This window comes from Salmo trutta, chromosome 36 (assembly GCF_901001165.1).
Source record: "Salmo trutta chromosome 36, fSalTru1.1, whole genome shotgun sequence".
Lineage (NCBI taxonomy): Eukaryota > Metazoa > Chordata > Actinopteri > Salmoniformes > Salmonidae > Salmo > Salmo trutta.
Window position 1 is genome coordinate 9,060,295 of NC_042992.1, and position 15,026 is coordinate 9,075,320.

At 52.2% G+C, this 15,026-nt stretch overlaps 1 protein-coding gene across 2 annotated transcripts in view; it reads right to left on the minus strand.

The window, feature by feature from the left end:
• LOC115175339 (F-box/LRR-repeat protein 2) overlaps window positions 1-9,475 on the minus strand; it is a 40,558-nt gene extending 31,083 nt beyond the window's left edge. The window contains exon 1 of one of the 2 annotated variants that reach the window (XM_029734548.1): window positions 8,995-9,475. In XM_029734548.1, coding sequence (XP_029590408.1) covers window positions 8,995-9,024 — 30 coding nt within the window. In that variant the 5' untranslated portion in view covers window positions 9,025-9,475. The remainder of the gene's footprint in view (window positions 1-8,994) is intronic. The other variant, XM_029734547.1, reaches the window with a different exon arrangement.
• Window positions 9,476-15,026: the final 5,551 nt, after the last annotated feature.

A 15,026-nucleotide genomic window follows, 5' to 3' on the forward strand; every position in this document is an offset into this window, starting at 1 on the left:
TTCCAGTTCTCTTCTGCCAATGATTGTAACGAACTACAAAAATCTCTAAAACTGGTAACACTTGTTCTCAACTTGCCTACCTGGTTAAATAAAGGTAAAATAAATAAAATAAAATAAATAAGGTACCGCCTTCTTTACCTTGTTTAGGAAGCTCATTGGATCCCAGGGCGTGGTCAAATTGACCGTTCTTTTTATTGCTGAGAGAGAAAAAGGTTGCTCACTTTTGCAGACACTACAGCTAGTTACGTTAAGTGTTGGTAGTGGCGCAGTGAGTAATTACAGCTAGTTGGCTAAGCTTTGATCAGCATGGATGTCTCAAAATGGCTGGGCACTGCCAAGAGCAAAAAAAACCTGAGGACCACCATTTTCAAGACCGATGCTGAACTCACGAGCAGCCTGCTAGCCCGACCACCAAGGCTGAGGAGCCTAGCAGCAAATGCACAACCTGGCCATCCCACACGCCGCCTGGCCATCCCACACGCCGCCTGGCCATCCCACACGCCGCCTGGCCATCCCACACGCCGCCTGGCACGCCGCCTGGCCATCCCACACGCCGCCTGGCCATCCCACACGCCGCCTGGCCCTCCCACACGCCGCCTGGCCATCCCACACGCCGCCTGGCCATCCCACACGCCGCCTGGCCATCCCACACGCCGCCTGGCCATCCCACACGCCGCCTGGCCATCCCACACGCCGCCTGGCCATCCCACACGCCGCCTGGCCATCCCACACTCCGCCTGGCCATCCCACACGCCGCCTGGCCATCCCACACGCCGCCTGGCCATCCCACACGCCGCCTGGCCATCCCACACGCCGCCTGGCCATCCCACACGCCGCCTGGCCATCCCACACGCCGCCTGGCCATCCCACACGCCGCCTGGCCATCCCACACTCCGCCTGGCCATCCCACACTCCGCCTGGCCATCCCACACGCCGTCTGGCCATCCCACACGCTGCCTGCTGACCAACAAGATGGAGAAGAGCCAGGGCCTAGCACCAGCAGCACGAGGGTAACATCACAACAAGCCAGCATTAGGAGCCAGCGTTACCCCAGCCACCTGACCACCTCTCAGTGATGAGGAGCCAGCATTACCCCAGCCACCAGACCACCTCAGTGATGAGGAGCCAGCATTACCCCAGCCACCAGACCACCTCAGTGATGAGGAGCCAGCGTTACCCCAGCCACCTGACCACCTCTCAGTGATGAGGAGCCAGCGTTACCCCAGCCACCAGACCACCTCAGTGATGAGGAGCCAGCGTTACCCCAGCCACCAGACCACCTCTCAGTGATGAGAAGCCAGCGTTACCCCAGCCACCTGACCACCTCTCAGTGATGAGGAGCCTCTCAGTGATGAGGAGCCAGCGTTACCCCAGCCACCAGACCACCTCTCAGTGATGAGGAGCCAGCGTTACCCCAGCCACCAGACCACCTCTCAGTGATGAGGAGCCAGCGTTACCCCAGCCACCAGACCACCTCAGTGATGAAGAGCCAGCGTTACCCCAGCCACCTGACCACCTCTCAGTGATGAGGAGCCTCTCAGTGATGAGGAGCCAGCGTTACCCCAGCCACCAGACCACCTCAGTGATGAGGAGCCAGCGTTACCCCAGCCACCTGACCACCTCAGTGATGAGGAGCCAGCATTACCCCAGCCACCTGACCACCTCTCAGTGATGAGGAGCCAGCGTTACCCCAGCCACCAGACCACCTCTCAGTGATGAGGAGCCAGCGTTACCCCAGCCACCAGACCCCCTCAGTGATGAGGAGCCAGCGTTACCCCAGCCACCAGACCACCTCTCAGTGATGAGGAGCCAGCGTTACCCCAGCCACCTGACCACCTCTCAGTGATGAGGAGCCTCTCAGTGATGAGGAGCCAGCGTTACCCCAGCCACCAGACCACCTCTCAGTGATGAGGAGCCAGCGTTACCCCAGCCACCAGACCACCTCAGTGGTGAGGAGCCAGCGTTACCCCAGCCACCAGACCACCTCTCAGTGATGAGGAGCCAGCGTTACCTCAGCCACCAGACCACCTCAGTGATGAGGAGCCAGCGTTACCCCAGCCACCAGACCACCTCTCAGTGATAAGGAGCCAGCGTTACCCCAGCCACCTAACCACCTCAGTGATGAGGAGCCAGCGTTACCTCAGCCACCAGACCACCTCAGTGATGAGGAGCCAGCGTTACCTCAGCCACCAGACCACCTCAATGATGAGGAGCCAGCGTTACCTCAGCCACCAGACCACCTCTCAGTGATGAGGAGCCAGCGTTACCCCAGACGCATTTTCAGTGGGAGAAAAGCGGGCCTTTTGTAGCGTCTGCAGTTGGTTGTGGTGCAGCCATGTCATCTGAGGAGGCGATAGAGGACTTGTTCAACGTGTGCAGCTCTCTGTACGATGACTTTAGAAAATCCATGGTGGCTGCACGGTACACTGGGGAGAAACTGAAGAAGACTTCTTGATCAGACATGGACTGGCCACCTTGTCACGGTGTCAGTCATTTTGAAATCAAGTGACAACATCAGAGATGGCTTGGTGAAATCCAATCTACTTGTGCATATGGCACAGATGTCAGACTTGGGGCCATAGGCTTATTGAAAGCAGTGACAGAGCCAAGCTTTAAGTGTATTGCTAACATGACTCACACAATCCTGGGGCTCTTCGGCCCTCCTAACAAGTTACTGCAGTCAGAAACTACTGATCGGCACACCGGTGTCAAACTCGTCCGCAGTATGTAGAAAAACTGCGATGTGATGCTGAATTGGAAAAGCTTTGGGAGGCATGCCAGAAGGGCAGGACCACACCAGCTTCAAGCAGACGACAGACTCATGACAAACTCTGTGAAAGCACAGTGGGTCAGCATGATGATGGAAACGAGATGCGGTGTAGCCTAAACAACTGTTTTTTTTTTAGCACTTTGGATGCCGTGGTGAGGAAAATGTCATCACGATTTAGCAATGAAAATAGTGAACTGGTGGAGGCTCTGTCTTCTAAAATGGTGAGCTACCACCTTTATGTACCTGGCCGCCATACCAGAATTAGCAATTCATTATTTTTCCCCTCATGTAAGCCTGGTTGTTTGGAAGATTTTTTTTTAAATGTATAGTTACTTTAGGCCTTTGCTTTTTACTTCAATGCATGTTAGATTTCTGTGACTTGTCTAATTGCTATTGATGGATATCCAGCTTTGCATTATTTGATTGGTATAGAGACAATGACCAATGTAGCTTATTGGTTGTGCTCTGAGGTGATGCTCCCATTGTCCTGGCTGTCCACTTCAGAGGTGCTGGGATTGGCAGAGCATCATCCTATCATCTCGCTGACTGGAGGTCCTGAATCCATGGTTACGCTGTGTGCTGTTTTAATGAGCGCATCTTAGGCTACCAATCTTCCCGGCGCTTCTCTTTAACGTCACATGCTTTCTTGTGGACGAAATGACAGTTGTGTATATGGCTGCGTTTCAGATAGGCCTACATTTTTGTACATGTTGTATGTCGCAGTAGTTTAGGACCAATACCGTGTCCAGTCTACTAAAAAGAAGTAGGCAAACATTTCACTCTGTTATTATTCATTTACATTACACACAGCCGTTGTGTGATAGGCTACTGTAAAAGTGATGTCAATACTATGAAAACGACACAGCCTACTTATTCGTCCCCTCCCTGCTCTCTTGCTACAGCGTGTTACTATCTGAATGGATGTTTACTCTTATTCGCGCCCGATTCAAAACTGTCCAATGTCATGTAGGACATTTCACTTCAGCTATGAATACCCGCACTTAGTTTGATTTAGTTAGCTTTTCTGAAACTCTCCCACAGAAAATATTACGCAGCTCAAGAAGCGGCGGCTTGGCTTAACGTAGGTTACGCTCATCGCTGAACGTCACAAATTCTACAGAAATCTAGCCTATAGTTCTAAGTATTGAAGTTTAAGCTATGAAGCCTGTAAGAATATTTGACAGACTAGTGGTTGCTCTTCCTGTCAGCTGATCTGTGTGTGTTGGTATGTCGTAGTGGGGCACATACCTTTCTGTTATCATATGAAACATTCCAGATAGATTTTTGTACATTTGAACAGCAGTAGGACCAATCTACTTTGTTTATTTAGGGCTCTAAAGCAATACTAGTTATGCCCCCCCCCCCCCCCCCCCCCCCCATGGATTCATCCTGGAGCCAGGCCTGACACACACACACACACACACACACACACACACACACACACACACACACACACACACACACACACACACACACACACACTGCAAGATAACCATTACAGATCACATGCTACCCTACCTAATGTGTTCAGTACGGCACAATCCCTATTATGTAGAACAGACATAGCCTAACTTTGTTAAGCGAGGAATCATGTTAGCTCTAGTTATGACATTTCTATCTGCAAAGGTCTGTATGTTGTCCACCCTCCAGTCTGAACTCCAGCAGCCTGGATCCCAGTTTGAGGAGATAGGAGCCTGGTGCCTATATAACATGTATGTTGTCCACCCTCCAGTCTGAACTCCAGCAGGCTGGTTCCCAGTTTGAGGAGATAGGGGCCTGGTGCCTATATAACATGTATGTTTCTGCAACGCGTGACAGTTCTACAGCGTGACCAACCCAACGAGTCTGTTACCGACAGAGAGAGGTTGGAGACGACTTACATACGACACTGAATAACACTGACTTTTGTAGGGCAGTTAGCTTTAGAGTAGTTGCCTATATGGGCTATAAACAAATTCAAGGCTCTAGGTTAAATCGTCTCGACCTCACCCCTATAGGGTGGGGTCGGCAGGTAGCCTGATGGTTAGAGCATTGGACCAGTAACCGAAAGGTTGCTAGATCGAATCCCCGAGTTGACATGGTAAAACATCTGTCGTTCTGCCCCTGAACAAGGCAGTTAACCCACTGTTCCCCGGTAGGCCGTCATTGTAAATAAGAATTTGTTCTTAACTGACTCGCCTAGTTAAATAAAGGTTAAAAAAAAATATATATATATATATATATATATATATAGCCCAAACCAATCTCCAGCCCTGGTCCCAGTCCCTAAGCCCAACCCATTCTCTCTCTACAGCCCACCACCTATACCCCAGCCTATCAATCCCCTTATACCCTGGTCCCAGCCTCAGCCCTATACCCCATGTTGTTTGCTTACCCAGGCATAGTAGTTCTGACTGCAATCACTACCAGAGAACTATAATGACTATAATAACAGCTACCCCAGTCCCAGCCCTGTCCTTAAGGCATCAGCCCCTAACCATGTTCCCAGCCCTAACTGGCAACCAACTCCAGCCCTAACTGGCAACCAACTCCTGCCTAAACTGGCAACCAACTCAAGCCCTATTATGGCAACCAACTCAAGCCCTATTATGGCAACCAACTCCAGCCCTAACTGGCAACCAGCCCCAGCCCTATTATGGCAACCAGCCCCAGCCCTATTATGGCAACCAGCCCTATTATGGCAACCAGCCCTATTATGGCAACCAGCCCTATTATGGCAACCAGCCCTATTATGGCAACCAGCCTCAGCCCTATTATGGCAACCAGCCTCAGCCCTATTATGGCAACAAACCCCAGCCCTATTATGGCAACAAACCCCAGCCCTAACTGGCAACCAGCCCTAACTGGCAACCAGCCCTAACTGGCAACCAGCCCTAACTGGCAACCAGCCCTAACTAGCAACCAGCCCTAACTGGCAACCAGCCTCAGCCCTATTATGGCAACCAACTCCAGCCCTAACTGGCAACCAACCCCAGCTCTAACTGGCAACCAGCCCTAACTGGCAACCAGCCCTAACTGGCAACCAACCCCAGCCCTAACTGGCAACCAACCCTAACTGGCAACCAGCCTCAGCCCTATTATGGCAACCAACTCCAGCCCTAACTGGCAACCAGCCCCAGCCCAATTATGGCAACCAGCCCTATTATGGCAACCAGCCCCAGCCCTATTATGGCAACCAGCCCTATTATGGCAACCAGCCCTATTATGGCAACCAGCCCTATTATGGCAACCAGCCTCAGCCCTATTATGGCAACCAGCCTCAGCCCTATTATGGCAACCAGCCTCAGCCCTATTATGGCAACCAGCCTCAGCCCTAATATGGCAACAAACCCCAGCCCTATTATGGCAACCAACCCCAGCCCTAACTGGCAACCAGCCCTAACTGGCAACCAGCCCTAACTGGCAACCAGCCCTAACTAGCAACCAGCCCTAACTGGCAACCAGCCTCAGCCCTATTATGGCAACCAACTCCAGCCCTAACTGGCAACCAACCCCAGCCCTAACTGGCAACCAGCCCTAAATGGCAACCAGCCCTAACTGGCAACCAACCCCAGCCCTAACTGGCAACCAACCCTAACTGGCAACCAGCCTCAGCCCTATTATGGCAACCAACTCCAGCCCTAACTGGCAACCAACCCCAGCCCTAACTGGCAACCAGCCCTAACTGGCAACCAGCCCTATAATGGCAACCAGCCTCAGCCCTATTATGGCAACCAACCCCAGCCCTAACTGGCAACCAACCCCAGCCCTAACTGGCAACCAACCCCAGCCCTAACTGGCAACCAGCCCTAACTGGCAACCAGCCTCAGCCCTATTATGGCAACCAACTCCAGCCCTAACTGGCAACCAGCCCCAGCCCTAACTGGCAACCAGCCCTAACTGGCAACCAGCCTCAGCCCTATTATGGCAACCAACCCCAGCCCTAACTGGCAACCAGCCTTATTATGGCAACCAGCCCTATTATGGCAACCAGCCTCAGCCCTATTATGGCAACCAACCCCAGCCCTATTATGGCAACGAACCCCAGCCCTAACTGGCAACCAACCCCTAACTGGCAACCAACCCCAGCCCTAACTGGCAACCAACCCCAGCCCTAACTGGCAACCAACCCCAGCCCTAACTGGCAACCAACCCCAGCACTAACTGGCAACCAACCCCTAACTGGCAACCAACCCCAGCCCTAACTGGCAACCAACCCCAGCCCTAACTGGCAACCAACCCCAGCCCTAACCGGCAACCAACCCCTAACCGGCAACCAACCCCTAACTGGCAACCAACCCCAGCCCTAACTGGCAACCAACCCCAGCCCTAACTGGCAACCAACCCCTAACTGGCAACCAACCCCTAACTGGCAACCAACCCTTAACTGGCAACCAACCCCTAACTGGCAACCAACCCCAGCCCTAACTGGCAGCCAACCCCTAACTGGCAACCAGCCCTAACTGGCAACCAGCCCTAACTGGCAACCCCAGCCCTAACTGGCAACCAGCCCCAGCCCTAACTGGCAACCAGCCCTAACTGGCAACCAACCCCAGCCCTAACTGGCAACCATCCTCAGCCCTATTATGGCAACCAACCCCAGCCCTAACTGGCAACCAACCCCAGCCCTAACTGGCAACCAGCCCTAACTGGCAACCAGTCCTATTATGGCAACCATCCCCAGCCCTAACTGGCAACCAGCCCCAGCCCTAACTGGAAACCAGCCCCAGCCCTAACTGGCAACCAACCCCAGCCCTAACTGGCAACCAACCCCAGCCCTAACTGGCAACCAACCCCAGCCCTAACTGGCAACCAACCCCTAACTGGCAACCAACCCCTAACTGGCAACCAACCCCAGCCCTAACTGGCAACCAACCCCTAACTGGCAACCAACCCCTAACTGGCAACCAACCCCTAACTGGCAACCAACCCCTAACTGGCAACCAACCCCTAACTGGCAACCAACCCCTAACCGGCAACCAACCCCTAACCGGCAACCAACCCCTAACTGGCAACCAACCCCAGCCCTAACTGGCAACCAACCCCTAACTGGCAACCAACCCCTAACTGGCAACCAACCCCTAACTGGCAACCAACCCCAGCCCTAACTGGCAACCAACCCCTAACTGGCAACCAACCACTAACTGGCAACCAACCCCAGCCCTAACTGGCAACCAACCCCTAACCGGCAACCAACCCCTAACCGGCAACCAACCCCTAACTGGCAACCAACCCCAGCCCTAACTGGCAACCAACCCCTAACTGGCAACCAACCCCTAACTGGCAACCAACCCCTAACTGGCAACCAACCCCTAACTGGCAACCAACCCCTAACTTGCAACCAGCCCCAGCCCTAACTGGCAACCAGCCCCAGCCCTAACTGGCAACCAGCCCCAGCCCTAACTGGCAACCAGCCCCAGCCCTAACTGGCAACCAGCCCCAGCCCTAACTGGCAACCAGCCCCAGCCCTAACTGGCAACCAGCCCCAGCCCTAACTGGCAACCAGCCCCAGCCCTAACTGGCAACCAGCCCCAGCCCTAACTGGCAACCAACCCCAGCCCTAACTGGCAACCAACCCCTAACCGGCAACCAGCCCTAACCGGCAACCAACCCCTAACTGGCAACCAACCCCTAACTGGCAACCAACCCCTAACCGGCAACCAGCCCTAACCGGCAACCAACCCCTAACTGGCAACCAGCCCCAGCCCTAACTGGCAACCAACCCCTAACTGGCAACCAGCCCCAGCCCTAACTGGCAACCAACCCCTAACTGGCAACCAACCCCTAACTGGCAACCAGCCCCTAACCGGCAACCAACCCCTAACTGGCAACCAACCCCTAACTGGCAACCAACCCCTAACTGGCAACCAACCCCTAACTGGCAACCAGCCCCAGCCCTAACTGGCAACCCCAGCCCTAACTGGCAACCCCAGCCCTAACTGGCAACCAGCCCCAGCCCTAACTGGCAACCAGCCCCAGCCCTAACTGGCAACCAGCCCTAACTGGCAACCAGCCCCAGCCCTAACCGTCGCTCCTGTCCCACAGACTGAGCTCGGTGTTGCAGCAGTCAGATTGTGCGTCTGTCTGGACAATTCCAGGATTTCAGATTACCCTTAACCAACAGAGCCCCAGCTCCCTCCAGCATGTACAATTCACACCGTGCACGCACTAACACCTTACGGAAAACCTACTACCGTTCATATCCGTTTACATACACACTCCTGTCCCGTTTCTGCAGCTCTTACCTCAAACCTGCCCTTGGTGATGCCGTTCATATCTGCGGAGGGTGTTACCGTACACAACACGTCTGGGGCTAAGCGTTAGGTTTGGCGGATACCCTATTGTTTTTGTAGCCTGTGTCGTTGGAAGGGCTGCCGGTGGGAGAAGAGCCTGGACTGGGTGCTCTCCCCTGCCGGCGACAGGGCTTCTTTCTCCGGGATTACTGCTTAGTCCGGGGCGGCCTGGAAGAGCAATAACCTATTCTTTGAGCCCGACGGCTCTCCAGTCCGTCTCATCACATTGCCAACTACCAAAATAACAATAATAACATGGACGCGCTCCTGGTGACCTCACTTCCGCCTCTCAGACAGCTTATCAGCTGGCCTCAATATCCCTCCCTCCTGCTGGAGCGGGTTGAAACGTTAACATGTATGAAAAACATGATCCAAAAACATTTGATCAGTTTCTTCTGTTATTCTAGTATTTATTTTCAACGGTGGACGTGGACGGTGAAGGCTGTGGCGGTGGGCGTCATGTCTGCGGGAAAAGCACGTGTGTCCGATTTGTTTCGATAGCGAGTTTGCGTTGGAGTTCAAATTGAAGATGTTCAGCACCGGTCCGTTAACGGTGAGGTATGTCACCGAACTGTCACTGACCGGTTCTGAAACCGAAAAACACTGACTGGTATACAGGAACCCGAGAATATATCGTCAGGAGTTTGCTGTTTATTATTAGACCACTCCATCATTATTTAAATCTAAAATTTCTTTTTACACAAAACAACACATTCGAGTTAATTCCATGACTTTTTATACATGTTATGCGTTAATCTCACAATAGGTACATGCGTAGCAGGCCTAATCTATTTAATCGTATGAAACGTGATGAGTTTGAAGACGGATTTAAGAGGGAGTTGAATATCTCTTACAAAAGTACTAAACGGAGTTATCTGAGCCTGTTCCCAAAGCGTCTCTAGAGGGCGCGTGTATACTGCTCCAAACTATTACTTTACTGGAGCCTACTTTTTACAAGCACTGGGACAGTTTAGGTTATTAGGCCTAATAGACAGCAGCCCTGTGTTTTTCTGTGTATTGTTCTAGGAGTGACCCAGCCTGCACAAGCACACTAGTCCCTCTGCCTCGTTCCTAGTGTACGACGGTCACACCAGTCTCTCTGTCTCGTTCCTAGTGTACGACGGTCACACCAGTCTGTCTCGTTCCTAGTGTACGACGGTCACACCAGTCTCTGTCTCGTTCCTAGTGTACGACGGTCACACCAGTCTCTCTGCCTCGTTCCTAGTGTACGACGGTCACACCAGTCTCTCTGCCTCGTTCCTAGTGTACGACGGTCACACCAGTCTGTCTCGTTCCTAGTGTACGACGGTCACACCAGTCTCTGTCTCGTTCCTAGTGTACGACGGTCACACCAGTCTGTCTCGTTCCTAGTGTACGACGGTCACACCAGTCTGTCTCGTTCCTAGTGTACGACGGTCACACCAGTCTGTCTCGTTCCTAGTGTACGACGGTCACACCAGTCTGTCTCGTTCCTAGTGTACGACGGTCACACCAGTCTCTCTGCCTCGTTCCTAGTGTACGACGGTCACACCAGTCTCTCTGCCTCGTTCCTAGTGTACGACGGTCACACCAGTCTCTCTGTCTCGTTCCTAGTGTACGACGGTCACACCAGTCTCTCTGTCTCGTTCCTAGTGTACGACGGTCACACCAGTCTCTCTGTCTCGTTCCTAGTGTACGACGGTCACACCAGTCTCTCTGCCTCGTTCCTAGTGTACGACGGTCACACCAGTCTCTCTGCCTCGTTCCTAGTGTACGACGGTCACACCAGTCTCTGTCTCGTTCCTAGTGTACGACGGTCACACCAGTCTCTGTCTCGTTCCTAGTGTACGACGGTCACACCAGTCTGTCTCGTTCCTAGTGTACGACGGTCACACCAGTCTGTCTCGTTCCTAGTGTACGACGGTCACACCAGTCTGTCTCGTTCCTAGTGTACGACGGTCACACCAGTCTGTCTCGTTCCTAGTGTACGACGGTCACACCAGTCTCTCTGCCTCGTTCCTAGTGTACGACGGTCACACCAGTCTCTCTGTCTCGTTCCTAGTGTACGACGGTCACACCAGTCTCTCTGTCTCGTTCCTAGTGTACGACGGTCACACCAGTCTGTCTCGTTCCTAGTGTACGACGGTCACACCAGTCTCTCTGTCTCGTTCCTAGTGTACGACGGTCACACCAGTCCCTCTGTCTCGTTCCTAGTGTACGACGGTCACACCAGTCTCTCTGTCTCGTTCCTAGTGTACGACGGTCACACCAGTCTCTCTGTCTCGTTCCTAGTGTACGACGGTCACACCAGTCTCTCTGTCTCGTTCCTAGTGTACGACGGTCACACCAGTCCCTCTGTCTCGTTCCTAGTGTACGACGGTCACACCAGTCTCTCTGTCTCGTTCCTAGTGTACGACGGTTTTGAGTGTTGGAGTGTGACCCTGGCTATCTGTAAATGATGTCTGAGTGTTGGAGTGTGACCCTGGTTGTCTGTAAATTATCAAATAAAATAGTGCTGTCTGGTTTGCTTAATAAAGCACTTTGATACTTAAGTACACTGCTCAAAAAAATAAAGGGAACACTAAAATAACACATCCTAGATCTGAATGAATGAAATAATCTTATTAAATACTTTTTTCTTTACATAGTTGAATGTGCTGACAACAAAATCACACAAAAATAATCAATGGAAATCCAATTTATCAACCCATGGAGGTCTGGATATGGAGTCACACTCAAAATTAAAGTGGAAAACCACACTACAGGCTGATCCAACTTTGATGTAATGTCCTTAAAACAAGTCAAAATGAGGCTCAGTAGTGTGTGTGGCCTCCACGTGCCTGTATGACCTCCCTACAACGCCTGGGCATGCTCCTGATGAGGTGGCGGATGGTCTCCTGAGGGATCTCCTCCCAGACCTGGACTAAAGCATCCGCCAACTCCTGGACAGTCTGTGGTGCAACGTGGCGTTGGTGGATGGAGCGAGACATGATGTCCCAGATCTGCTCAATTGGATTCAGGTCTGGGGAACGGGCGGGCCAGTCCATAGCATCAATGCCTTCCTCTTGCAGAAACTGCTGACACACTCCAGCCACATGAGGTCTAGCATTGTCTTGCATTAGGAGGAACCCAGGGCCAACCGCACCAGCATATGGTCTCACAAGGGGTCTGAGGATCTCATCTCGGTACCTAATGGCAGTCAGGCTACCTCTGGCGAGCACATGGAGGGCTGTGCGGCCCCCCAAAGAAATGCCACCCCACACCATGACTGACCCACCGCCAAACCGGTCATGCTGGAGGATGTTGCAGGCAGCAGAACGTCCTCCACGGCGTCTCCAGACTCTGTCACGTCTGTCACATGTGCTCAGTGTGAACCTGCTTTCATCTGTGAAGAGCACAGGGCGCCAGTGGCGAATTTGCCAATCTTGGTGTTCTCTGGCAAATGCCAAACGTCCTGCACGGTGTTGGGCTGTAAGCACAACCACCACCTGTGGACGTCGGGCCCTCATACCACCCTCATGGAGTCTGTTTCTGACCGTTTGAGCAGACACATGCACATTTGTGGCCTGCTGGAGGTCATTTTGCAGGGCTCTGGCAGTGCTCCTCCTGCTCCTCCTTGCACAAAGGCGGAGGTAGCAGTCCTGCTGCTGGGTTGTTGCCCTCCTACGGCCTCCTCCACGTCTCCTGATGTACTGGCCTGTCTCCTGGTAGCGCCTCCATGCTCTGGACACTACGCTGACAGACACAGCAAACCTTCTTGCCACAGCTCGCATTGATGTGCCATCCTGGATGAGCTGCACTACCTGAGCCACTTGTGTGGGTTGTAGACTCCGTCTCATGCTACCACTAGAGTGAAAGCACCGCCAGCATTCAAAAGTGACCAAAACATCAGCCAGGAAGCATAGGAACTGAGAAGTGGTCTGTGGTCACCACCTGCAGAACCACTCCTTTATTGGGGGTGTCTTGCTAATTGCCTATAATTTCCACCTGCTGTCTATTCCATTTGCACAACAGCATATGAAATTTATTGTCAATCAGTGTTGCTTCATCAGTGGACAGTTTGATTTCACAGAAGTGTGATTGACTTGGAGTTACATTGTGTTGTTTAAGTGTTCCCTTTTATTTTTTTGAGCGGTGTACATTTAAAAACAAATACTTTTAGACTTTTACTCAAGTAGTATTTTGCTGGGTGACTCTCACTTTTCCTTGAGTCATTTTCAGGTATGACAATTGGGTACTTTTTCCACCACTGTGTACGACGGTCACACCAGTCCCTCTGTCTAATTCCTAGTGTATGAAGGTCACACCAGTCCCTCTGTCTAATTCCTAGTGTATGAAGGTCACACCAGTCCCTCTGCCTAATTCCTAGTGTATGAAGGTCACACCAGTATCTCTGCCTAATTCCTAGTGTATGAAGGTCACACCAGTCCCTCTGTCTAATTCCTAGTGTATGAAGGTCACACCAGTATCTCTGCCTAATTCCTAGTGTATGAAGGTCACACCAGTATCTCTGCCTAATTCCTAGTGTATGAAGGTCACACCAGTCCCTCTGCCTAATTCCTAGTGTATGAAGGTCACATCCTCAAACATGGAGGAGGGCTGATCAGCATGGATAGATGGGCGGATAGGGAAGGTGTGTGTGTGTGTGTGTGTATTCATGTGAGTGTGTGTGTGTGTGTGACCGTGTGTGTTCACATACACAGGCATATACCCCAGTCCCCTCCTCCACTCGCTCAGCATACTATGATAATTAAGAATGCCTCAGTAAAAGTCTCATTAATTAACCGTCTTCTTTAAATAGAACTGTTCTCCTCCAATCCTGGCTGGCCTAGCAGCCTGGTGTAGAATGTCTTATGGTGTTCTAAATAAATCTACTCATTTAGAACAAGGACGTTGCTATATTTCAGATTTTATATATTTTATAATGTGGAGGTTTTTCTTGGAGTATAAATCTAAAGTTTGGAGAGCGGTATTGTGCGGCTCGTACACACACACACACCTAAACACCAAAACACACAGAAACGCTCACACACTCACACACCCAAACCATCACACACACCCAAACGCTCACACACACCCAAACGCTCACACACACACACACACACACACACACACACACACACACATACCCAGGCTGGAGCCACTCCCTGAAATCTCAGATCCAATCACCAGGCCTGCTCAGGAGGCTGTTACCAAGGAGACCAAACAGAGTGTGTGTGTGTGTGTGTGTGTGTGTGTGTGTGTGTGTGTGTGTGTGTGTGTGTGTGTGTGCATGCAGGAGACAGATTAACGTACATAGCTGTGATAAAGCGATAGTCCCCCTGACACTTGCGATGTAATTCTCACCCTCCTCTGTCAGATAGTACAGGTGTGATTCATTGTCTCTCTCCTCGCTGCTACCTCTCACTCATCTCTCTCTTTTTCATCAAACATTCCCTTGTTTTCTCTCAATAAATATCCAAGGTGTGTGTCAGACGATCCCCCTCTGAGTCTGTGGTGAATCCTCTCTCCCACTCCATCCCTCTTTATCTAACTCTAACCTCAGAGAATGTCCCAGAAAATGAGTGAGAGATGGAGAGAGATGGAGAGAGATGGAGAGAGATGGAGAGAGATGGAGAGAGATGGAGAGAAAAGGTTGAGGGATGGAACAGGGAGAGAGAAAGAAAAGTGAATTTGACTGGAGACACAGGGGAGAAGGGAGGAGGACTGGAGACACAGGGGAGAAGGGAGGAGGACTGGAGACACAGGGGAGAAGGGAGGAGGACTGGAGACACAGGGGAGAAGGGAGGAGGACTGGAGACACAGGGGAGAAGGGAGGAGGACTGGAGAGACAGGGGAGAAGGGAGGAGGACTGGAGACACAGGGGAGAAGGGAGGAGGACTGGAGACACAGGGGAGAAGGGAGGAGGACTGGAGAGACAGGGGAGAAGGGAGGAGGACTGGAGAGACAGGGGAGAAGGGAGGAGGACTGGAGACACAGGGGAGAAGGGAGGAGGACTGGAGACA